Source organism: Ursus americanus, chromosome 26 (genome assembly GCF_024610735.1).
Source record: "Ursus americanus isolate L20-20 chromosome 26, mUrsAme1.1.p, whole genome shotgun sequence".
NCBI lineage: Eukaryota > Metazoa > Chordata > Mammalia > Carnivora > Ursidae > Ursus > Ursus americanus.
Window position 1 is genome coordinate 33,244,451 of NC_142152.1, and position 24,858 is coordinate 33,269,308.

Consider the following 24,858-nt stretch of genomic DNA (forward strand, 5'->3'; position numbering starts at 1 on the left):
AACAGGCTGTTGGGTAGAAAAACTAATTCTCCATCTTTATAAGTATTTAAAGGAGACTGGTGATCAGGGACCTTGTAGAAAAGATCCCTGCCCTAGAAGAGGTAGAAATAGACAAACTTTAGGCTCCTCTTAACTCCAAGATCTTACAATTTTAGTTGATTACCCAGGAATCAACTTGTGTTAAAAATAATTTTGTGGGGCACCTGGGTGGCTCAGCTGTTAAGTGTCTGCCTTCGCCTCAGGTCATGGTCCCAGGGTCCTGGAATCGAGCCCTGCATTGGGCTCCCTGCTCGGTGGAAAGCCTGCTTCTCCCTCTCACACTCCCTTTGCTTGTGTTCCCTCTCTCACTGTCTCTCTCTGTCAAATAAATAAAATCTTTAAAAAATAATAATAATTTTGTGCCTGCAAATTGTTTGCAAATGGTGTGGCAAACAAGTACTTACATACATAAAGATATAGCTCTATGTGTGTGACCATATGTATGTATGTACCTACACACACACACACACACACACACACACACACACACACACGGAGAGTGTGCACACAAGACAGAATTCAAGAGGAAGAAAAAGGAAATGTGGCAAAATGCCAGATGTTCGCAGTATTATTCTCTCAAATTTTTTCGAGGTCTGAAATTTCCAAAATAAAATTTTGAGAAAAAAGTAAAATAAGAAAGTATTCTCCTAAATAAAACACTTGGAAGAATTATGTTTTAAGTGGAATTCTATATACCCGTTGGGTGGCATATAATCCTATCCTACATAAATACTTTGCATTAGGGACTGAATGCTTACATGCCTCCAAAATTCTTATGTTGGGGCACTTGGGTGGCTCGGTTAGTTAAGTGTCTGACTCTGGATTTAGGCTCAGGTCATGATCTCTGGGCCATGAGATCGAGCCCTGCTTCAGGTTCCCTCAGTGAGGAGTCTGCTTGAGATTCTCTCTCTCTTCTTCTGTCCCTCCGCCTGCTCACAAGCGCGCATTCAACAGTCTCTCTCTCTCAAACAAATAAATAAATCTTAAAAAAAATTCCTATGTTGAAGACCCAACCCCCAATGTGACTATAGTTAGAGACAGGGCCTTTACGGAGGTAATTAAAATTACATGCAGTCCTAAGGGCGGGGTCCTCATCCAATGGGATTAGTGTCCTTATAAACAGAAACAGCAGAGAGCTTGCTCACTCACATTCTCTCTCCAAGCACACTCACTGAGGAAAGGCCATGCGAGGGTACAGAGAGCAGTGGCTGTTTACAACCCAAGGGGAAAATCCTCACCAGACGCCAACACTGCTGGCATCTTGGTATTGGACTTCCCAGCCTCTAGTCTGTGCGAAAATACATTTCTGTTGTTCAAGCCGCCTAAGCGGCGGCATTTTGTTACAGCGGCACCAAGCTAGACACTGCGTAAGCTCTATTTTAGTTAAAGTCCTGTAGGTTTCTGACAGGGACCACGTATCCACGAGGCCAACGGGGGTGTAGTCAAGCCACATGAGACTACGTGACGCAGCCTCCTGGAGTGTTTGTTTTACTCAACGGCGGTGATGTAAATTATTTTCTTATTAAAATAGCCACATTCATGTTTATTAGATACAACCCACAAGAAGGCCACAGATTTCCTGTCTTTTTTTTTTAAGATTTTATTTTTAAGTAATCACAACACGCAAAGTGGGGCTTGAACTCACAACTCTGAGATCAAGAGCTGCATGCTCCACCGACTGAGCCAGCCAGGTGCCCCAAAAGGCCAGAGATTTCTAAGGCAAATCAGGAGACTCCAAATAAACTTGGTGCTTGCTATGGAATAACTGAGGCTTTGTATCTAGAACTTCCGGAGGTATGCATTCATGCATGTGGAAAGATTTGCAAAGCACTCTGGTTTTTTTTTTTTTTTGACAGCTCAATGCATGTGCTAACTTCGTTCTTCGTCTGTATTTCATTGTGTATCTCTAAAAGGCAAAGATTTTTAAAAATCACAACCACAACACCATGATCACACCTTTAAGAAATTAGCAATCATTCCTTTAGATCATTCAGTATCCAATCAATATTCAGATTTCTCCAACTGTGTCACATACATTGTATGTATCTATTGTAATTACATCTGTATGACTTAGAGTTTGAATTTAATAAATAGAATTGAAATTAGAATTTGCTTGAATCAGACTTCAAGTAAGTGTATATATTGTTTCATAAGCGTCTGTTAGTCTATACGCTCTCGGGCTACCTTTTTTCTCACAGGAGAAACCAGGTTATTTGCCTTGTAGAACTGCCCACAGTCTAGATATTGTGACTGTACTACTGTGTTATCACTTAAGCTGTTCTTTGTCCCTTACTTGTCTTAACAACTTGACAAGTGGATCGAGAGAGAAGCCTGGCTTCCGTATCCATGCCATTACACAAAGTTATTTCCATAGATACGGCATTAGGAACCTCGAAAATACCTGTCCGCGTGTCTAAGACTGTCTTTTAAAACCTTAAAGAGGATGATGATTATAACTGACCTATATTTAAAGGCTCTTTTACGAGGGGTAATTTTATATGATTACTAAAATTGGAAAGCTCCATTTTTTTTAGGCTAATTTTTTAGGAGAATGCTAATGAAAATGTTAGAGGTTTATAAATGAAACTCTCAAATCTATAGAAGTTAGTTGTTTACTTTTATTTAAAAGATCTTATTTATAAATATTTAATTTTAGTTTGAAAATTATAAATGATGACTTAAAATTGCTGAAATGAAAGCCGTATAAAACTTAAAAATAAAAAGAAGAACCATTGTGCAGGGACAACTGGCTAGCCACTGGGGGAAAACACGCTGACACCAAAATAAATCCCAGATGGAGTGCAGATTTAAGTATAAAAATAAAATATAATTCTAGAGGAAAATTTAGGAGAATGTTTTTATAATCTTGGTTTGGGGTAGGGGTGGAGAGACAATCTGACATCAAAACCACATATCATAAAGGAAAAGACTGACATCTTACTACATTGAAATAAAAAAATTCTCCATTTAAACCCCACTAAAACCCCAAAGAAAATCCCATATTATGATAAACAAAGTTTTCAAACAAAGGACCAAATCAGAAAAAATATCTTCAATATCAATGGCAAAGGATTAAAATCCTTCACAGAGCTTTAAAATAAGAAAAATTTCCCCACAGGAAAATGGGCAAAGCTCATAAACAGCAATTCATAAAAAAGAAAATACAAATGTTCAAATACACGAAAAGATGCTCAAAACTGAATAGTCATCAAAGAAATGTATGTAAATTATAACAACAGCAGGAAATAATTTAAGATTGAAATCGATAGTGTCTGATGTATTCGCATACAGTTGACGAGAACATGATCTGTTAAACCTTCTAGAAGGAAATCCAGGCATATGTGTCAAAATAAAGATGTGCACGCCCTTCTCGTAGGAGTCTATTCCAAGGAAATAATGAGACAAATGCAGCCACATATGTAAAAAAATTTTCATTTGCGTAGTTTATAATTAATGAAAACTGGAAAACACTAACTGCTCATTAGTATAGAAATGGTTAAATGAACTCTGGAGGCTCAAACCACATGTGTAATATAATCTCATTTGTTAAAAAACCCACATAGCTGACAGAAAACACACATAACATGATGGCGGAAGGCGGGGGGTGTTAGGAGTGGGGGAGCTCGCGCACATCATCTCCACGCAATGCGCTTATGAGTGATTTCACTGTTCCTTAAATCTTTCTGTATTTGTCTGAAATTTTCTCCCAAAGATTATGCATTACAAATTACATGCAGAAAAAGTCAAGCTATTTTGAGAAGAAACATGCCAAGATTTTTCTAGCTTAATGTTCTGCTTCTGATCATGGCAGCCAAGGACATTTTGTGAAAGGCATGCTTATCATGATTACTATAAGTTACTATAAATATTTCCCGCTTTCTCTATTAATTTGTTAATTTATCCTAAATTATCTTCCTTAATTACATTTTTAGTCTGAAAATCTCACAGAATGTATTTTTAATGTTTTCCTATCAATAAGTCACTTTGCTATTTTCACATTTTATCCAATATGACTACCTTTTGAAAATATACTATTGCTTCTTTTATTTAAAAAAACCACTATATAAACTCTTATGCACATAAAATGCAGTGCCTCCAATATTTCAAAATAAACCAAAATAAAACATATCTTTCAAAAATATACTTTTGCTTCTTCTAAAAAATATAAACTCCTATGCACATAAAACATACTGCCTTCAATATTTCAAAATAAACCAAAATAAAATCTCCTATATTGTCTCCAATGTAAATTTTGAAAAAGGGAAGTAGTCTTGGGTCAGACCTTTCATTGGTGGTACAGAAAAGAAACGAATCTTCCAATTTTCCCCAAACTTGAAGAAAAACAGCAGAGAGCGAGACAGGTAAGAGGCAATCTGGAAACTGACCGGGTTCAATGGCCCCAGGGAAATGAACTCACCAAAATGACGCCCAGGCTCCAGAGGTCGCAGGACTCGTCGTAGCCGTTGTGGTTCAAGAGCTCGGGGGCCGCGTAGTGCAGGGTGAAGCAGGGCGTCTTGAGAGGCTGGTTATCAGGCGGCTTTAAGCGTGCGAACCCAAAATCGATTACTTTAATTTCCAAATTGTCATTTTCATCAGTGAACAATAAATTCTGCAAGATACAAACACTTCAATTAGTCTCTCATGAAAATGTCCTAGGACCTGGGGACGCCATTTGTTTAACACTCTCGGTCTACACGCCGATACTGGATTCAGACGAGGAGAGAGGTCTGATGGGGAGCGTCTGGGAGCTGGGTGTCAGCATGCTGTTGTTCTCTGCCTGACGCTTTTTGGTATTATTTCAGTTTTATAATGTCTTGTGAAACACTTTTCGACTGTACCACGCCTCTTCCCATGTCAGAAGAGCCTTTGCCTACATTTTTCTCTCTCACGCTGTTTGCCCTCTACCTCCCCCATCAGTCTCCCTTCCGACCTGGCTCACATGCACCTACTCTTCGTTTGAAGATACCACCCTAATGTGCCACCAAACGGAAGTTAGGACTTTTCCTATTTTCTGCTAGCATATTTTCTTTTTCTTTCTGGTACTTAGCATCTTGGTATTAGAAATTCAACATCTTCTTCCCCCATTAGGCCATAATTCCCTAACGGCAGGGACTAGGTGTCCCCCTTATTTATGACTCTATTCCCAAAACCTGGTGCAGTCATATAGTAGGTGCTTTGGTAAGTATCTGTCCATCAAGTAAAGTCATAAATAAAATCGCTGTCTCTAGTCTCTCCTGTTAAAGAAGACATGGTAGGGGCGCCTGGCGGGCTCAGTTGGAAGAGCATGTGACTCTTAATCTTGGGATTGTGAGTTTAAGCCCCGCATTGGGTGTAGAGATTACTTGAATTAAAAAACAAAACAAAAAAACCTCAAAAAATAAAAAACAAAGAAGACATGGTAAAGACATACATTACATTTCAGAAATATTTTCTCCAAAACAGTTAATACTTAAATATTTTTTGATGCGTATGGATATTATCCCTCAGTTATTCAGAAAACACTGTTCTCTCGCATCCCTCGTCTGCCAAGCCTTCTCAGTCACTAAGGCTTTCCTGCGTCGTTTCTGTGTTTATCACATGTTGAATAAATGCTAACTGTCTGATGCACGGTCATCACTTTTATTAGTCTATCAAGCTAGTACCCACAGTAAGTGACTGATTATATTGTCTTCAGACATCCTGACAAAACCTGTTATGTCTTTATGTTTATTAAATTATTCCTCAGATCTGGACCATCATTTGCTTTGTTACTATTATTCCAGCTAAATTAAAAGACATCACAGAAGGCTTCATTCCTACCAAGAAGAAAAATCTACACTTTCCATTCAAAAGTTAAAAATGAATAAAGTGGGAGGAAAGAAAAGCAAAAATATTACAAAGTTTTCTTAAATGTTCTATCTACAATGCTGGATCCTGAATTTGTGATGGAATTCAAATGTGGATATGACTGAATGTAAGGTTCACCACCACTAAGTCAGAGCTGGGGTTCACGCGCTTGTGCTCGGGAGAAGTCTCCCAGCCAACGACTCCCAAGCCCCTCTGTAGGGCCAGCACTGGGCTGCGTAGGTAGGCGTGAGAAGCACCCCGGCCCCTGGCTTCATCGAGCCTGCTCAGCCTTCGGAAATGACTTCAGTTTCTTCTGTCTTTAGGCTGGCAGACGACTGCCTTAGCTGCAGTTCTTGAAACGAGGGAGACTCCCTCTCCGGGCGGAGCTGGGCATGCATGCGCAGGAGTGGCAGGCAGCAACGGCCTTTCAGCCTCCTGTCAAGTCCCACCTGAAACTAATCTGATGACGTTTTTCTTAATCTTTCAAGAGTATGGGGTTCGGTTTGAAAAGTACAAAGCAGCCCACCAGGAATGTTAGCCCGCTTCTAAATTTGTCGACTTCTCACCTAGAATTTAGGATTTTGCCTAAGCAGAAAGCCAAGGCCACATAAGTATCAACCCAAAGATATATAACCAGATCTTAAAATATGACATCAATGGGAAAGGAATTAACCCTTTGTCTGGAAATAATATACTCTGCCATTTAAAAGTCCAAGGGAAAGTTATTTTATTATGAGGATGTTAGTGCAAAGGCACATTTTCATTTCTCCAAAGTCTATTTTGATTTAGGGCTAGAACTGTAGTAGAATGTCCTAGATAATCTGACAGTTCTTCATTTCAAATGATTACTTGAAAAAAAAGGTTTGTAACAAATAAGAAGAATTAAACAACATAAGTATCTTTTTTATCAGTAAAATAGGAAGGCAGATTTAAATTCTGTTGGAGAGGACAGTTGCCTCATTTGAGACTCATGGGACGACAGATGGCCAGTTATCAAAGAATAAAACATGTGAAAATGAATTCTATACAGTCATGGAACAGATCTTTTCAATTAAAAAAATTACATGCTTGTTCCTTGTCTATCAAGAAAACATTTAAGTGGTGTGCTTTCACATTTAAAAATAGAGCGCTAATCTCTGATGTACAGAGCACCATATTTTCAGTGGGTGTTCTGTAGGAGAGTGAGAACTCACATGAAGGAAGCAGAGGGGGAGCTACCATAGTTGCAAGTTCATAAAACAATGCACTTTTGACTAATTACTAGTAATATGAAAAACAGCAATAGGAAGTCCACAGAAAGAAGTTTATATGCTTTAGAATCGGTCCATTATATTTGGATGCACATATTTCCATTTTTAGGGGCACCTGGGTGGCTCCGTCAGGTAAGTGTCTGCCTTTGGCTCAGGTCATGATCTCAGGGTCCTGGGATTGAGCCCTGCATCGGGCTCCATGCTCAGTGGGGAGTCTGCTTCTCCCTCTCCCTCTGCCCCTCCACCTGCTTGTGCTCTCTCTCTCTCAAATAAATAAAATCTAAAAAAAAAAAAAGAATTCCATTTTTAAAACATCCTCTTCCTACCAATGATTTGAGATATTTAAACAGGCAAAAAATGGTGCTTTTAGAGACATATTCTTTTGTGGTTTAACACAAAAAATTAACTCCAAATAAATTATTATTTTAAAAAATTTGACAATGCATTATAATCACATGGTAATTAAAAATGAAGTTCTATTTTAAAGAGGAAATATGTATAATTTTGCATATGGTAAAGGATGAGTCATTGTTATGCTTTTATAAATTATTGGGTTTTGTTTTTTAATTTTCATTATTATTTTGATGATTTCCTAAAAGGGGGGAATTTTCATATTTTTGATACCAAAAAGGGACATTCTGGAGCTAGAATCTTTTTTTTTTTTTTTTTAAAGATTTTATTTATTTATCCGACAGAGATAGAGACAGCCAGCGAGAGAGGGAACACAAGCAGGGGGAGTGGGAGAGGAAGAAGCAGGCTCCTAGTGGAGGAGCCTGATGTGGGGCTCGATCCCACAACGCCGGGATCACGCCCTGAGCCGAAGGCAGATGCTTAACCGCTGTGCCACCCAGGCGCCCCAAGAATCTTTTTTATTAACCTTTTGAAAGAAGAAATATATAAAAAGCTGCTGCTTCCACACTGCTACACAATTCTAAAAATATAATACATGAGCAAAGAGAAGCATAAATAAGGATGGTACAACTAATTAAACAAAGACAATTCTTTATGTTTAAATATTTAGAACAGAATTATATACATCCCGTTTCATGAGCTAATCAATTTGATGACAAAAATGAAAAATAAGCTTCTGCAATACATCATTAAAAAAAAACCCCTCTAAAACGGTACACATATAGAAAGGATATTATTTTCTGCTACAAAAATTTCCATTGCTATTTTTAGCCCACAACTGTTGCATAAAGTATTTCTTCCATAAAAGGCTCTCACACTTACAAATATAACCTCAAGATGATCTGCTGGCAAAAAAAAAAAAAAAAAAAAGACAAATTTATTTTAGACTAAAATAGAAGAGAAAGAAAATCCAAGAAACGGGATCTCTGCAAGTATCTATTTAGCAGAAAGCCCTAAACAACGAAACAAGAAAAGCCCACCCGGCTGTGGTGGGGGGTGTCTGGTACTGAGGCTAGACTGAGTGACAGGAGGGAGCGCGCGGCGCTTGATACCTCGGGCTTCAGGTCCCTGTGCACCACACCCACATCGTGCATGTGGCTCACGGCCGAAACGAGCTTCCGCATGATGTAACTGGCTTCAGTCTCACTGAAGTGTTTCTTTTTCTTAATGCGTTCAAACAGCTCTCCCCCGTTCAGAAGTTCCATCACCAGAAACGTGTGCAGCTAGAAAGGAAAAAAGGAGAATGCGGAGAGGGCTTTCATGAAGAGAAGCGTATTTACGGATGAAACATTCCTGGACTATTAACGATCGCCAATAAATTTCGATAATCCCTTGTTAAAATAATCAACAGCAAGCCTTAATGCTGGAGAGGGAAGAATTGAAGGATAACGTGGCTTTTTTAGAATTCTATTTTGGTCATGGGAAATTTCAAGTGCTGCAGTGAAGTCTTTATACATCCCTTCCTTGACTAATTCTTTCATTTGAATTCCATTCCAACTCTCTCTATCGAGTTTACATACCTTTCTTTTTAAAGTGTGACCTAGTGCTGATAATAATGTGAAATCGTCTGCTTTAAATCATAGAGAAGATTAACGACAGAGCATGGGCAACTGCCCACAAGGAGGCCTGACCCACCCACTGAATGGCAAATATATCTTTTAAAAAAGGTATTGTTTCATGAAGGCATTCTGAACCTCCTGTGAGAGCTCAGCGGGTAGCTTCAGGGTTCCTTGTTAATATTCATGGCAATACCAAAACTCAGTGCGGTGTTTTTTGTTTTCGTTTTTTTTAAATAACTGCTTTGGATACCAATGGCATTATCTTAATTAAATAGTTAAAAATTATTTATTCACTATGCTTTGTATACATGTCCATAAAGAAAATAACATAGGAGCAATCAAAAAACAAAGGAATTGTATCAGCTCTCAAATGAACACAAACATGTAGTTTAAAAAATGATATCCAATCAACAGATTCAGGCGCTATGTATTACGTCATCCAACAAACACGTTTCCTTTTGAAGTAGCAAAATCCAAAAAAAAAGAAAAAGCTTCATAAAAAAGGCGATTATCCTGTAATACTGAGAAAACTTTAAAAGCTGACCCTTTGTAATAAGAGAATTGCTTCCAGGCTACCAGAGATCAAGCTAATTTGAGTTTCTACATACGACGGATACAGCCAAAGTTGAAGGTCTGCTAGAAGCATATGCCAGTGAGCTTTTTTTAAAAAAATGGAGGGCAATACCTCTAAGTGGTTTAACAGATAGGTTTTAGAGTCAAACGTGGATTGGAATGGCACTTCTATACTTATTTATGACCCTGGAGATGCTACTTAACCTCTAATGAGCTTTGGGACCCTTATCGATAAAATAGGTAAGAGTGAGAAAATGTACATGAGAGAGTTGGACAATGGCCCTCGGAAGACAACCATATCCTAATCCCCAGAACCTGTGGACATTCCCTGATATGGTAAAGGGACTCTGCAGATGTGATTAAGGATCTTGAGATGGGAAGAGAGTCTAAATTATCCATCAGAGCCAACAGTATGGGAGGGGACTATGGAAACAAGAGACTGGAGTGATAAAAAGAAGGGTCACAAGCCAAGGAATGCGAGCAGTTTCCAGAAGCTAAAAAAGGCAAGCAAATGGATTGTCCCTTTGAGTCTTCAGAAGGGACCACCCCTGCTGCCACCGGACTTTACACCAGGGAGACTGATTTTGAACTTCTCATCTCCAGACTGTACGATTATAAATTGGTACTGCTTAGGTCTGTGGTAATTTGTTACATGAGCAAGAGGAAGTGAATACAGATCGCGGTACACTCCGTGAACTCCACTGCTGTGGCGTCGAGGCTGAAGACCCACCCTCATCGATCTCACCCATTAGCTGAAGAGCAGATTGTGTGCACTTGGGGATGACTGAGGCAACTGTCACTACACGGAAAGAATCACCCAAGGGGTCAACAGCAGAATGATAATATATTTTAATATATTTGTACTAGTATATATAGGATTATATCATGAGACAACTTATATTCAGTAACTTTTTTTTTTGAGAGAGAGAGCGAGCATGGGGGGAGGGGCAGAGGAAGAGGAGAGAGAATCTTTAGGGGGCTCCATGCCCAGTGTGGAGCCCAACAAGGGGCTCGATCTCACGACCCTATCACGACCTGAGCCGAAACCAAGAGTCGGTCGCTTAACCGACTGAGCCATTCAGGCACTCTTCAGTAACTCTTTCATATAAAAATAACAAATAAGAAATTTAACCTGTGGCATAAGTACAAAATTAGGAAGCCAGTTCCTGAGATATGACATCTACCTGAACATAAGAGACTGAATGTCTCTGCTGGGACGTAGCTGGGCACAAGCGCAAAACCGGAGGGGGATGTCAAAGGTCATCCTCCAATCTCTTGACTAATCAGGTGAATCATCTTCAACAGGAGACTGTCCAGGCTCTTTTTAAGCACCTCCAGTGGATGGGGGACTCATTACTTCTACTGGACTTGGGTGGCTCAACGACATGGAGGCAAGCAGAGGAGCATGGAGAGCAGCTCCCCCAAGGCCTTGCTTCAAAGATATTCCTTTTCTGACTATGCGAACCACAGAGCACGTAGATGACAATGTCATTTTGGGGTGCTCACTCCATGTTTCTGCCACCCCTAAGGCAGCAGAGTTCTGAAGTTGGACTGCTTAGTCCAGAGCCCAGCATTACCACTCACGAACTGTGAGACCCTGTTATTTAACTTCTGAGAGTTTCTGTTTTCTCACCCCATGGCGTGACTATAAGGACTGAATAACATGTGCGGAATCCGGGACGGTACCCGGCCTGCGTGAGGTATGCAATAATAAAGGGCAAGGTTATTGTAGTTAAGACGTATCACTGCTGGCCACGGCACCCTGGGAACTTTCAGTATGGCAGAGAACTGGGCCACGGCCTACCCAGGACATGGTGTTCCAGCAGCACCATGGAGACAGCCCCGGACTGGAGTCCAGGTTTTCCCGACTAGATGCTCACGGCCTTGTGGTGTGACCATGGACAAGGCTCATGACCCTTCTGAGTCTGTTTCTTCTTTGGTAAAGTTAGGGTAAGTCGCACCCAGGATTGGGTTTGGCTTTTGTGCTTTTAGCATGTTGTCTCAAGTAGGACCATGTCATCTCACCCAGACCCAGGGGGCAAGGTAACTGTAATGGAGCAGTTTTCAGAAGGTGGCTGTGGAGGGGCTGAGGAGGAGGCATGGACCTGACACAGTGGCACTCCTCCCGTGTGCAGAGTTCCATACTTCTGTGCTGGGCTCCTGTTGAAAGCAGGACTGAGAGAGGAGGGGGCAGCGTGAGCTGGCCTGCGGTCTGGGCGCAATATGGCATCTGGAGGAAGGTGAGAGGAGCACCTCCGCCCTTCCGCTTCGCCTCTCTTCTTGAGCTTGCACTAATTAGGCTTACAACTCTCTAAATTTTATTCTGGAAGTGAAAAGAAAGTTGAAGGCCGCTAATTAACGGACTCCTGAGAACTAACCAGTGATTAAGCTGCGGTGGGCCACAGCTGAACAGGTGACAAGCACAGGGCAGCCTATGACAGCGCCACCAGCTCCTGTCCCTCTGTCCTTCGTCCACGTCCTATATGCCCACTGCTGAGGGAGAAGAGCAGACGTGAAAGGATGCATCCGTCTGTGGGAAGGGTAAGAAGCTTCTCTGTCTTCTCTAGGGGCTGGGTCATATTCCACATCCCTGACTCTGACCCGGAAGCACCAATAAGACTGGTAAAAAGTAGAACGCTCTACATGAATCAGAATGCACAGAAAAATCGTGTCAAATACCTGATCGTGAAAAACTTCGTGCAATTTCACGACGTTGGGGTGCCCTTCACAGAGCTTCAGAGCTGTTATTTCTTTCTGAGTATTGGCTTCCATCCTGCAAGATGAAAGCAGTTAGCCTCCACATAATACCTCTTCTTCACCAAGTTCTTTTTTTTTTTTTAAAACATTTTATTTATTTATTCGACAGAGAGAGAGACAGCCAGCGAGAGAGGGAACACAAGCAGGGGGAGTGGGAGAGGAAGAAGCAGGCTCATAGCGGAGGAGCCTGATGTGGGGCTCGATCCCATAACGCCGGGATCACGCCCTGAGCCGAAGGCAGACGCTTAACCGCTGTGCCACCCAGGCGCCCCTTTCTTCACCAAGTTCTTACGTCCGGATGGTCCCAACCTGAATTTTGTGTTTATTGACAGTGCATTCAGAATGTAACTGTCAAAGTATCACAGTGAGGTCTCTGTGACAGTAGTGAGTCATACTACCCACCAGCACAAGTAATGCGTTATTCCCGAGACAATGATTATTTCTGAGTCAGAAGAGAGCCAATCCTACAAAGAAATGGATGCCTCACTTGCCTGACATTTTGGTAACAGGAATACATAATCACGGAGGTAATAACGAGTTACCGAAACGACAAATTGGCTCTCAAAGCTACCAGCAAATTGCTAAGTCATTTCAGAAAAAAAAAAAAAGTATTTTGAACCTATAACTATTAGGAGCGGCAACAGCTGCCGAGCACGTCTCATTGCCACTGCCACAGACAATGTTCTCGCAGGAACCTCGAAAGCCTGTCACCCTATGATTTATGTCCCAAATGGATTACTTTACCAGCAAACATCTATTAGAGTCAGAGGGATAATGGATCAGCTAATGAGCTGAATGGCTAAACCCATGGGTGAAAAGCCTTACAAGAAAGCATTGATTTTAAAATAAAAATCCTAATTTACAGAACTCATTGACTAGGATGAATCCACACAAAAGAATGCCAGACACGGTCCTACCTCTTGCTGATTATTTTGACTGCGAACGCTTGGTTACTTTTTTTGTGTATGCACTTTCGACAAATTGAAAAACTTCCTTCTCCCAGGGGCTTGTCCTTCAGATCCAGGTCATAGTGTTGATAGAACGGGGAGTCCTGATAAGAAACCAACATCATTTAACTTAAGAAAATACTAGGAATGCAGAGGGATAAACAACACTGTAGAGTCAAAGAACATTATTTATGTTAATAAATATGCATGGGATACATTTAGAATCTTCTAAGATTCATCTTACTTTTAGCTCATTTCTATTTTCATCTATATAACTTTTTAAGATACATCATTTCCTATCGTTGTAAAAAGGAGTTCATTGAAATTGATGTGACTAATTCTCGAGGGCAAATATTGCTTTTTCCACTTATTCATTTCCTAAAATTCCATCTTAGTCAAATGGTAAGTCTCACGTTCACCGGCCTTGACAATGTTAATTAGTGTTGGTATTTAAATCATAACTATGTCATTTAATTAACCACATCTATACCTTCATCATTGCACTCCTGGCAACATTTGTCACTCCAGGACGTTCAACTCCCATGTGAAACTGAAGAGGGTCTATGACAGCTGCATTACGCTTGAACAGAATAGAAGGAGCGACAAAGGAATAGCCCTAAAAAAGAAAAGGAAGAGTAAAGAATGAGGATTTGCAATTTGCCAGGTTAGCACAGACCCGACTGTAATAATTTTTTTCTAAAATCAAGAAAAAAGACTGAAAAACACTCAAATGTGTTAAGATGAATACAGTTTTATTTTATTTGTAATCTAAAATACAAGGTTATTTCAAATCAATAGAAAAATGCTTTTCAGAAGGAGATAATGCCATCTTCTGGTAGAATTAGACCAATTCAAAATTAAAGGCAGAAAAACCTTCCTTCCTTTTTTTTTTTTAAATAATTTTTATTTTGTTATATTAGTCACCATACAGTACATCCCTGGTTTTTGATGCAATGTTCCATGATTCATCGTTTGTGTATAACACTCAGTGCACCATGCAATACGTGCCCTCCTTAATACCCATCACCCGCCTATCCCAATCCCCCACCCTCCTCCCCTCTGAAGCCCTCAGTTTGTTTCCCAGAGTCCACAGTCTCTCCTGGTTCATTCCCCCTTCTGTTAATCCCCCCCTTCATTCTTTCCTTCCTTAAGTGAAGTAAGTCAAGCAGAGAAAGACAATTATCATATGGTTTCACTCATTTATGGAACATAAGAAATAGGAAGATCAGTAGGAGAAGGAAAAGAAAAACCTTCCTTCCTGTACCACCCCCAATATCTGACTCACAGCTGTAATTCTTTTCCATTGTTGATAAAAGTTGGCTTATAAACACAACTAACTTCTCAAAAAGGGTAGAGTTTAAGGTATAAAACAAAGTGGTCCAAGGGCTCTTGTTTATTGTTATTCCAAAGGCTACAGTTAGTTTCTAATTTAGCAATTATTTGGCTCATTATACTTCTTTAGACTAAACATTTTAAATAGAGTTTTGGAAAAGAAATAAAATCAAATGTCAGAATGATGTATTGAACCAAAAGATGTATAGTGATAGATGATTAATCTGTTCAAACTAGAACGTTCACTAGTTCGAAGAACATTTTTAAAACATCTACTCTGTGCCCAGCCATGTGCTAGACGTTAGTGTCGTCAAGGTCCAGAGACACAGCCCAGGTGACCAGATCAAGCCATACTAACAGGACACTTACGGGGTCAAGAAGGGAGCTCTGACGCCATTTAACAGAGTACTGCAAATCTGAGGAAGATCTTTTTCTAAGTATGAAATCTTTTCTAAATCTTCAGGAGTTGGAAAGCAGTTGAGCTAATTCACTGAAGATAAAGAATCGGATAATGCTTTTTATGAGCTGAAGAAAATTTTATATGGATAGAGGTAAAATAAAGTAGTATTGTATTTTTCTATAAAAGAGCTTGAACAGAAATAAAGTTTCAAGTAAAAAATCAGCACTGCTTTATAGAAAACACAAACACATAAGTAATATCTACTATTTAAGAGACCATAAGCTTCAGTTAATAATGGGCAGTATCTCTATATTTAATAATTTTGAAGAGATTAGGGAATCTTATTTTTAAGATGCCCGGAACACTGTCATCTGGGAAAATTAATCCTTTTTTCCAGCGCACACAGGGCCTCGGTGAGCACACTCTTGGGAGATCACCTGGAACAGCCTCTCGGAGCTCTGGGGCAGTGCCGCCGGGGAGTAGGTGGGGTCCATCTCCGTGAACTCTTCTGCGAAGTTACTCACATCTAGTTCGTCTCGGATGACTGGCTTAAATGGCGCGGGCACTTTTTTGGCAGCTAAATCATCCCAATTGATTTTCTAAAACAGAGAAAGAAAATTGGTACAAAGTAGAAACCAAGTATTTTCTCAGAATTGTCTGAGAATAACAAAGACAGATTAGGGTTTTAATTGGTCTATAGGGAAAGAGTACATACTTCAAACCGATAATTAAAAATACGTTTTTTGGTTTTTTTCCCCAAGCCTGAGCACATTTTCTGACTGCAGTTGTTGGCTCCAGCCAATGCTGTGTCTGAAAGAGGAGAGGGCCTTCCATCACTGTGTGGTCTTACTGTGTCCTCTGGGGGGCCCCAGGATACCCTCGTCCACCCTTAGGGATAACAGAAAAATTACTTTCGTCCTGACCCTCCTGAGAAAGGTGTGAGGCCAGAACAAAGCAAAACTGAACTGTAATAAGGGCTTTTCAATGCTTTATGGATGGAATATTAACTCTAAAGGAATATTCCTATTTTCTAGAGGCAATGTGAAGTGGCTCTCGGCCTATACTTGGTTTCCCTCCAGGTCATCTGGACAGATTAGAAAATAAACTCCTATAAATCATGCCCTCGTTTGTGTCTATAAATGTAAATGATACTATCATACTGATGTAATCATCTTTTTCTCAGTTAACTGTATTTTAGCTTTTAAAACTCTGCTTCTACTCCTCCTCCTGGGATAATCCGAGCCCTCTTTCCCCCCATGCCAGACATTACTGCCTGAGAAAGTGCTACGTTTTATCTTATTCAAATTCAACTCTGTGCTCTATTTTCCTTGTGCTCCTTCTGTCACTTAAAACAACCTTAAGATAATACTTACTGAATTGAATCCTACAGCTATCCTATCAACACATTTCCCAAATCTAAGATGTCATCACCGATAGTGAGATACAGCACTATTTTATGCACCATTAAGAAAAGGCATCGCCAGCTAGAATGGTTACCATGTCCATTGTAAGACGCATTCTGATCTCAGAGATGGTTGATGGCATCGCTAAGTTGTAATCAACTAACATAACATGCTTTTATTATGCCCTCTTGTGGAGGCAAGGTAGAAAAAAATCATTAGATTACAGATCTTCACGGCTTCCAGTTAGAAAGGGCTTTAGAGATCATTCAGCTCATCTCCTTTATTTGATCCAGATGGAAATCGAAGGCCAGAAGTAAGAACTAACCTTTTTCACCTAAACATTAGCTAGTGGAAGGGTCAGTCTCTGGATTTTCTAGTTAGTGTTCTGTCCTCTGTGTGGCTCTAATGTTTTCCATTACAAGCATATGATTTGTGCTTGGCTATTTATACACACGTTACGAGAAACTTCTAGAGTAAAGGGGTAATTTCAAGAAAAATGTTGTTAGCAGGAAAATGTTTGGTATGTAGAAAATTGAACGCTATTATGCTCCTCTCCACTTAGGTCTTTACAAGTTGGAGTCGGGTCTTTCCTAAAGTGTCCTTGTGATTTAAAAAGCAAGGCAATTAAATAACCTAAAATTACTATTCCAAGCTTTAGAAAAGAAAAACTTCTGTAATATGAAAAACATACTGTAATATTCACAAATATAGGGAACTGCAGAGAAAAAGATCCTAGGAAAATATGATTGAGATATTTTGCTTGAGCACTTTCTTGAATTTTACTTTATTGTTAAATTTTGAGCCCGATTTCTCAACATTATTTGAAACAGTTTGTTCAAATATTGATCTTTGTAATCCATGCTAATTTATGAAATGCACACACTGAGAAGTTAATTTTATTCTAAAAGTATTTCTGTTACTGAACTTCCATAAGATGTATAGTAAATATTTTTAAATGGGTTACAACTGAGAGACTGAGGCTCTTTTTTTGAGTATAGAAATACAGAGAGGTAATTCTTATTCTCAACCATTATTTGTTTTTCTATATTTAAAAAACAATAGATGACATAAAGGTTACTCTACAGCAGAGCTTTTTGTTTTGTTATGCTATTTTCATTTGTTTTGGTGATAATACTGTAAAAACTCAGTTTGCAGAATAAAAATAAAACTCGGATGGTCCCTTTAGACCATGGATATTTAGAGGTCATGTTTGTTGAGGTGATGAAATTATTTAAAAGTCATAAGTTCATGGGGTATCTGGGTGGCTCAGTCGGTTAAGCATCTGACTCTTGATGTCAACTCGGGTCATGATCTCAGGGTCCTGAGATGGAGCCCTTGTTGGGTTCCGCGATGAGCACTGAGCACGGAACCTGCTTGGGATTCTCTCTCTCCCTCTCTCTCTGCCCCTCCTGCACCCAATCTCCTGCTTGGGCATGTGTGTCCTCCCTCTCTCTCTCTCTTAAAAAAAAGTCCTAAGTTCAGGGTTTTAAAAACTGAGGTCACGGTGCCTCAGGCTGATCCCTTAGATTGAAAGAACTAGCCAAGCTGGCCAACTTCACTTTTTTCCTCCCAGTTATCTAAAATTTTGGAGGGTTTTTTTTTTTGTTGTTGTTACTAAATCGGGCAAACTAAGTTGAGCAGATGTATTGGTGTTCTGTGGAATGGCCTCATTAGGCTTTTTCAGGATAAGCAAAAAAAAAAAAAAAAGAATAATTAATTCTATGTTGCAGATACACAACTGAGAAATAGGTAGATTTTTAATTGTCTGAGATTGCTCCTGAGAAAAGAAGGAAAAATGAAATCACTGTCTAAAAGGTGGAACACACCGGTGGGAATGGCTTGTATACTGAGGGAAGAGTAAACAACAAAAGCCTCCTTGGTCCACGTGCCTAAATTTCAAGATCGTAAATAGAAACCAATACTCAAAACTGGAACCAATATACATATGGAAGACTGAATGCTATTATGGTCCTCCCCACTCTCACTTCATTTAGGGAGAAAAAGACCATTTAGGTGTCTCCAAGTAGAATTCTGATTCTTGGATTCCTCCAGGGTCCCTGTCATTTTAAAGAAAGCTGCAAGGTATGTGAAAATAGGGAGCAAAGATCTCCAAAAGGGACCACATTCACTCATTTCAACAAGAATGCCAAGCACCCTGGAAATAGCAGGGCATACAAAACCATCTGTTCAATATATTTCACCTGGAAAAAGAGATGTTCTTTGATCTCATCCGCATCACGTGGACCACATCCCAATCTTTTCTTGGGATCTTTCATCAAAAGACGCTGAATTAGGTCTTTAGCTAAAGCACTCATTTCTTGAGGATATGGAGGCTCACTTTTTAATATTCTCCTGTAGGTAGATAAAACTTGCTATTAAAACAACCAGAGAATGAAGTTATAGTGACAGTATTCTTAGCAAAACAAGTATCGTGCAACACACTTTGAAACTGAACTATCTGTGAAAAGTAGAGCAAGAGTATTTAAAATGAGATACCATGAAATCAAATTTCTGAACTTAAATAAACAGAAACAAAAAGTGTTGGATCATTTTTCAATATAAGTCACTCCTAATGGGAAGTTGCCATCCCAAATATTAAAAAAAAAAAAAAATGAAGGCTTGGGACCTCCCATCTATGGACTCGATTCTGATGAAAGATTTCCCAACTGAAACGATTCCTAATAAACTCAGGGAAATCAATCCAGCCCTCAGATTTGAAAGGACAAAAGAAACTCCAACCATACCCGCCTCTCTTCTCCTTCCATGTGTGCCAGCCAACAGCAGGGCCCAGCAGGAAGGGGGAGGGAAGGCAGGCCAAGACAGGGAGAGTCAGAGCCACTTGGACATGGCTCCACTCCTAATATCTGAACATGAGCACCAGGGCTTTTCATGGGATGAAAGCACCTGCTTCATTATTACTATAAAACAGGCAGGCGAGCCCTATAAGGAACTCAAAGATAACGTCTACTATTTATTACAGAAGGTAAACAATTATGATAATCAAGTTTCTTGATGAAATATTTGACTTTATTCTCAGGTCATGGAAGAAACCAGTTCAACCAAATGTACCTTTTACTCCTGTTAAAAGGAAGATCAATAATGAGAAGGAATAATGAAGGGGACAAATTGAAATTAAGAAGCTTAACACGGTATATATGGAAATAAACAGTTATTCCTTTATTTGGATTTGCAAAAAGATTCCCTGGTGTGCATTAAAATATTCATAACTGTTAGGGAACAAAACCAGATAACACATTTGTAAGAGCACAGCGTGGTAAGAACCTGGACTCTGGAGCCAGACAGAATTCAAACTCTGGCTCTGTGGCTTACTGGGTACGTGATGCTGAGATAGTTCAATAACCTCTTTATACCACGGTTTCCTTAACCTAAAGTGGGTTTGATGGCACTTAAATGGGTGAAAACACGATGAACAGCGCTTAGCGCTGCCCCTGGAATGGAGCAAATGCTTGACCTGCGTGCGCTGCTGTTAGACTCCCTCCGCCTAGAGCCGCCGCGAGAACACCGGAGCCGGGAGCCACTGAGAATCGGGGAAATGATCAGTGATTTGGGACTGAAAACTCCATTCGTGTTGTTCCTTTCAAAGCGAATCCGACTTCTTGCGCTCCATCCCGGGGACGCGAGAAAACCTTGGCAGAACAAGGGAAAAAAATAAGCAGTGCCCTTTTTTTTCTTTTTGACTCCTTAGTGTGCGCCCACGGCTCGCCGCTCGTCCGGGTTTTCAGCGTCAGAGATAATCCTCTCCTCGGATCAGGCACATCCGACAAAGACACTGGCCGCCCCGTGTCTGAGGGCAAAATAAGCACAGACTTTTCCATTTTCTCCACCTTGAGTGTACTTTTTGCAGGCAGGACCTTTTTGTATAAAAGGATCGGGCAACAGACACGCTGTTGCTGACAGTGAATTCTGCCGATTCGGGCGAGGGAAATAAGCACTGCAGCCGCCGTCGGCAGCGGTTCTGATCCTGTGTGTCTGCGGCTTCTCACACCCGAGTCGTTGGCATTTACTGGAAGTCTACTCCGCACCAGGCACCAGGGAAAGTCACGGTCGGTCAGGTCAGCGGGGGTGGGTTCATCCACAAAAGGGGGGACGTGGAGAGAACAGGGTGGCCCCGCGGAGATGCCAAACCGGAAAGAGGGGCAGAAAGAGACCCCGTGTGCAACTTGGGGTGGTGGTCGGAACACACAAACAGCACTGGCGGGCGACGGCATGCAGCAGGTGCCACGTGGGTTTTAGGTTGGGACAAGGTAGGGATCCCATCGGGAAGACACAGAGTGGAAATGTGAAGGGACTTCTCAGAACAGTGCTGATGAGAGGACATGAAGAATCCCCGGTGCTGGCCCCAGAGCTTTCCCTTGCAGAGAGAAGCTCACCCGGCCAGAAGCAGCGGTGGGAGGCCCAGCAGGCCATGGCAAGCACCCAGCCAGCTTGCAGGAGAGAAACCAGGGGCCCCCACAGGAGGAGGCATCACGGCAGGAACACTTCTTAGGCTTCTTGTTGTCTTGGTAAACAGAGTGGCACAGGATTTCCTTAGTGCATGGAGAGGTTCTGAAGCCTAATCCTGCAGAGAACCGTAGGGCCAGGAAGAGGACCAGAAATGGAGGTGGGGTGGTGAGGAGAGCGCCCCCAGCAGGCTTAAATCTTGTCTCCACCGGAAGATGATCTGGGATTCACCTTCTTCTTATACTGTTTCCTTGAAACGTAGTGGGCCACGATAAATGTGAAATGACAGCGGTGCCTGGTTATTGCAAAGTTACCCCTGAGAGGTGTGAGCAGACAGGACTATTTAAAACTCGGAGAACACAAGCTTCTGGGTGTTATCTCTTACCCCAAGGGTGTCCTTGGGTCGGGGTGGGGGTGTGCTTGGAAGCTGTGCACAGGGGAGTGTTAAGATACAGTTCCCGTGCTGAGCTTCCCATGCTGGGGTGGTTTGCATCCACCCACCAGGTCTCACCACTAATGGCTGAGTGTGTCCTCTGTGAGCTGGGAAGCCAGGCCGAGGTGATTAGAAGGACCACTGATGAAGAGGTGTTCGAGGCTGTCATGCTGTTGCTCTGTTTCCTGACCTGTGTCTTAGAAAGCCAAGTAAAACTGGTGCCAGATTCCAGCCCACTGTGACCTGTGAACGTGAATGCCCATCCGAAGCCCAGACCGATACAGCTACACAGAATGTGCACTGCAGAAATGGGGGACGCAGGGGGAGGATACTGTTCTAGCCGGTGCTAGTCGTGGCCATCCTAGAACACCCTGCAACAAGGGCAGGGAGACATTTCTCAGGTGTTGCTGCCACTTCATCTCTCCAAATGTTCTCGATTTCTGAACTGGTAGTAGTCCAGAGCTCTTTCTTTTTAGCTTCAAAGGGAATCCGGAAAACTCCACAGAGGAACTGCCATGGAGTACAGCTCTCTGTAAAATCACTACAGGCTCTTGATAGATCATGTTCAACACTTCTTGTGTTTGTTATCATTTAATCCATACAATAATCCTATCAAAAGGCGAGCTAGTATCATCCCTGTTTTAAAGATGAGGCAAGATTCCTTTCAAATAAAGCAAGAAATATACATACAAATTAAAATTTCAAGCAGGTATTTTAGAACATAGATGATTTTAATTTTTTTTGCAAGAATAAGCAAAACAGCTAAGAAGAGTTTGAAAAATAAAATAATTGGGAAGGATTTTACATGTTAACTCTGTGTTAAAAAGTATTACAAAACAAAATTGTAAAACTGAGGTGCTAGCAAAATAAATCAATAGCCAAATCAAATGAACAGAAGAGATAACTTGATAAATATCCAGGCACATAAACAAACTTACATTGTTTTTGAAAAGGGAACAGCCAACATAGGAAATACCACACTGCTTGACAAATGTGTTGGGGAAACCAGCTATTTGGGAAATATCGAAACAAAGCAAGACCCTTGCCTTATACCACAACCTGAAATAAACTCCAAATGGATTGAGGAATTACATGAAAAAAGAAAAATTAAGTAAAATTAAAATTTATAATATAAACATGAATATAAAATTTCTTTCTATTCATGAATGTTAAGTTTCTGAAAACCTCTGTGGCCAAAGAAATTCACAACTGATTAGCTTAAGAACATATGAATTAAAAGGTGCAAACACCAAGACTAGACTTAAAACTATGACGGGGAACAGGATGGATGGACAGTAGACAGACCAAGCAAGGATGGTCAAACCGTCATGGTAGAATCATGGCGGAAGCAGGTAGACGCATGTCCACTCTAACAGATACAACATTTTCATAATAAAATGTGGTGGAAACAGTGAGCCTATGAAACTTTTCACGTGTTTCATACGTTTACTAAAACATAACAATAAGGAACTGTCTCAACGATGGTATTAGTACAATGGGTAACGCTCACCTGTTTCTCTACTGAGGTCTCTGCTCAAGGGTCACCCTATCAGAACATCTTTCTCTAACCATCCTGACAAAATACCCATTCTCTTCATCCTTCTTTCTTTTTGCTTCATGGAATTTAAAGACTATTACATTTTTATTTGTCAATTATTTATCTCTCCCAAATAAAATGTAAACTCTGAGGGAGTAGGGATTCCTTTTTTTAAAAAAAACAATTTTGTTCACTGCTTTTCTCGTGGGGCCGAGAACACTGCTTAGCACACAGCAAGCCCTCAACAAATATTTCCTGAATGAATAAATATCTGATTGTTTTCCATTCACGATATCTTGCTCACTCAGGATCTTTCTTCCTCAACTACAACAGACGCCAGCAGACAACATTTTTGCATTTTCACAGATGGCATGCCTTCTCTTGGGTTGTTTATTTCTATTTGCCCTCCATTTCAAAGTTCACAATCTTTCCAATATCGTGACTTAATATTGTTGATTCTCACTTCCTGGTTCCCAGGTGGTCCCAGAATTACAGGATTACTCATATGCCTGCCTGAGTTAAGAGGTGTTCTCAGCCAACTTCACTTACTCTGAATAGTTAAGAACATTGTGGTATATCTATTCAATCGTATGTTATAGAGCCATTGAAAAATTGTGTTTACAGAGAGCCTATAATTGCAGAATGTGTAAAACTTAAAGCAAAAACTGGGAAATAGGAAATTGTATTTCTAGTATGAGTACAACACTATACAGATGTAGAAGGAAATATATCACAATATCAGCAGTGTTTGTCTCTGGGTGTTATTATGCACATTTCACACTATATGCACATTTCACACTAAATTGAACATTATTTTTAGCACAGGAGCAATAAAATGAACTTCATTTACAAGATCACAGACCCACAGAGAACAGCACGCAAGCATGGCAAGGAGGCCAGGAAGGCTCGAAACTCCCGTGAGCAGGCCCCTGTGGGTATTTCCCACCATCTGAAGGCATCCTTTTCTACCTTCAGCCTCCACAAACCTTGTCGGTCCTCCCAGCCTGGCCCCTGCGGTCTCTCCATCCTGAACAACTGCTTCCTTGACACTCCCAGTCCTCACGGGTCTGCGCTGCCTTTGTATTTACATGGCATGGTCCTCTTACCACTCAACTATTTTTCAAAACTCCCTGGTATTACGAATTGTCATCTCTTTATTCCATATCTTCCCGGACAGTATGTAAGTTTTCCTCGGACGACAACTCTGTGTATTTCTCTTCTGCCTTACGAGGTAAAAATGATTCAGCACATACTCTAGAGATCAGTGACATCAGTCCCCCTCTTGTCTGCGGGCCAGCACTTCCCAATCCCTTACCTGCAATAAGCATCCACCTCCCTAGGAAAGAAAGCAGCAGCACAGAGTCAAGTGTGAGACCTGGCAGAGCATGGAGCAACTTTCCAGGAGCCACTTTGTACTTGACCCCACTCCCAGCTCCCAGTAGCTCTGCGTCCTTAGGCAAGAAAAGCTCAGTTTCTTCTTCTGTAAAGGAAGCACACAGGGAGCTACCTGTTTTCCAGGGTTGTAAGGATTCCAGGCAACGAGGTGTGTGACTTCTCGGCACAGACAAAGGCTGGCACACAGCTGTGCCCAGGTGAGCCTCGCCCTCGGTGGGGCCAGGACCCAGGAGTGTGCCTGCTCTGAGATGCTGGCTGCCCAGAGGGGACACTTCCCTTTGGCTGTTACTGCATTTCTCCTTGATCCTCCTACCCTGTATTTCCCTAGACCCTGCCACTAAGAATAATCAAATGAAATTCTTTACCTATTCCTGCAAAATCAGTAACTCTACTCAAACTCTGAGCCAGTAACTCCAGGGACCCCCCAGGGCACGTCTTATGTGAGCAATAAATACTCTTCCTCATTCTCACATCTCAGCATCTCCTTTCCTTCTTTTGCCTCACAAACTACCCGAGGGGTGCTCACTCCTGCAAT

At 41.0% G+C, this 24,858-nt stretch overlaps 1 protein-coding gene across 2 annotated transcripts in view; it reads right to left on the bottom strand.

Moving 5' to 3' along the window:
- RPS6KA5 (ribosomal protein S6 kinase A5) overlaps positions 1-24,858 on the bottom strand; it is a 193,398-nt gene that overhangs the window by 22,518 nt on the left and 146,022 nt on the right. The window contains exons 8-15 of one of the 2 annotated variants that reach the window (XM_045807631.2): positions 18,699-18,849; positions 15,532-15,693; positions 13,853-13,978; positions 13,333-13,466; positions 12,338-12,431; positions 8,579-8,749; positions 4,457-4,648; positions 524-1,945 (exon numbers count right to left, since the gene is read on the bottom strand). In XM_045807631.2, the coding sequence (XP_045663587.2) occupies positions 1,754-1,945; positions 4,457-4,648; positions 8,579-8,749; positions 12,338-12,431; positions 13,333-13,466; positions 13,853-13,978; positions 15,532-15,693; positions 18,699-18,849 (1,222 nt within the window). In that variant the 3' untranslated portion in view covers positions 524-1,753. Of the gene's footprint in view, positions 1-523; positions 1,946-4,456; positions 4,649-8,578; positions 8,750-12,337; positions 12,432-13,332; positions 13,467-13,852; positions 13,979-15,531; positions 15,694-18,698; positions 18,850-24,858 lie in introns of those variants that run through there. The other variant, XM_045807630.2, reaches the window with a different exon arrangement.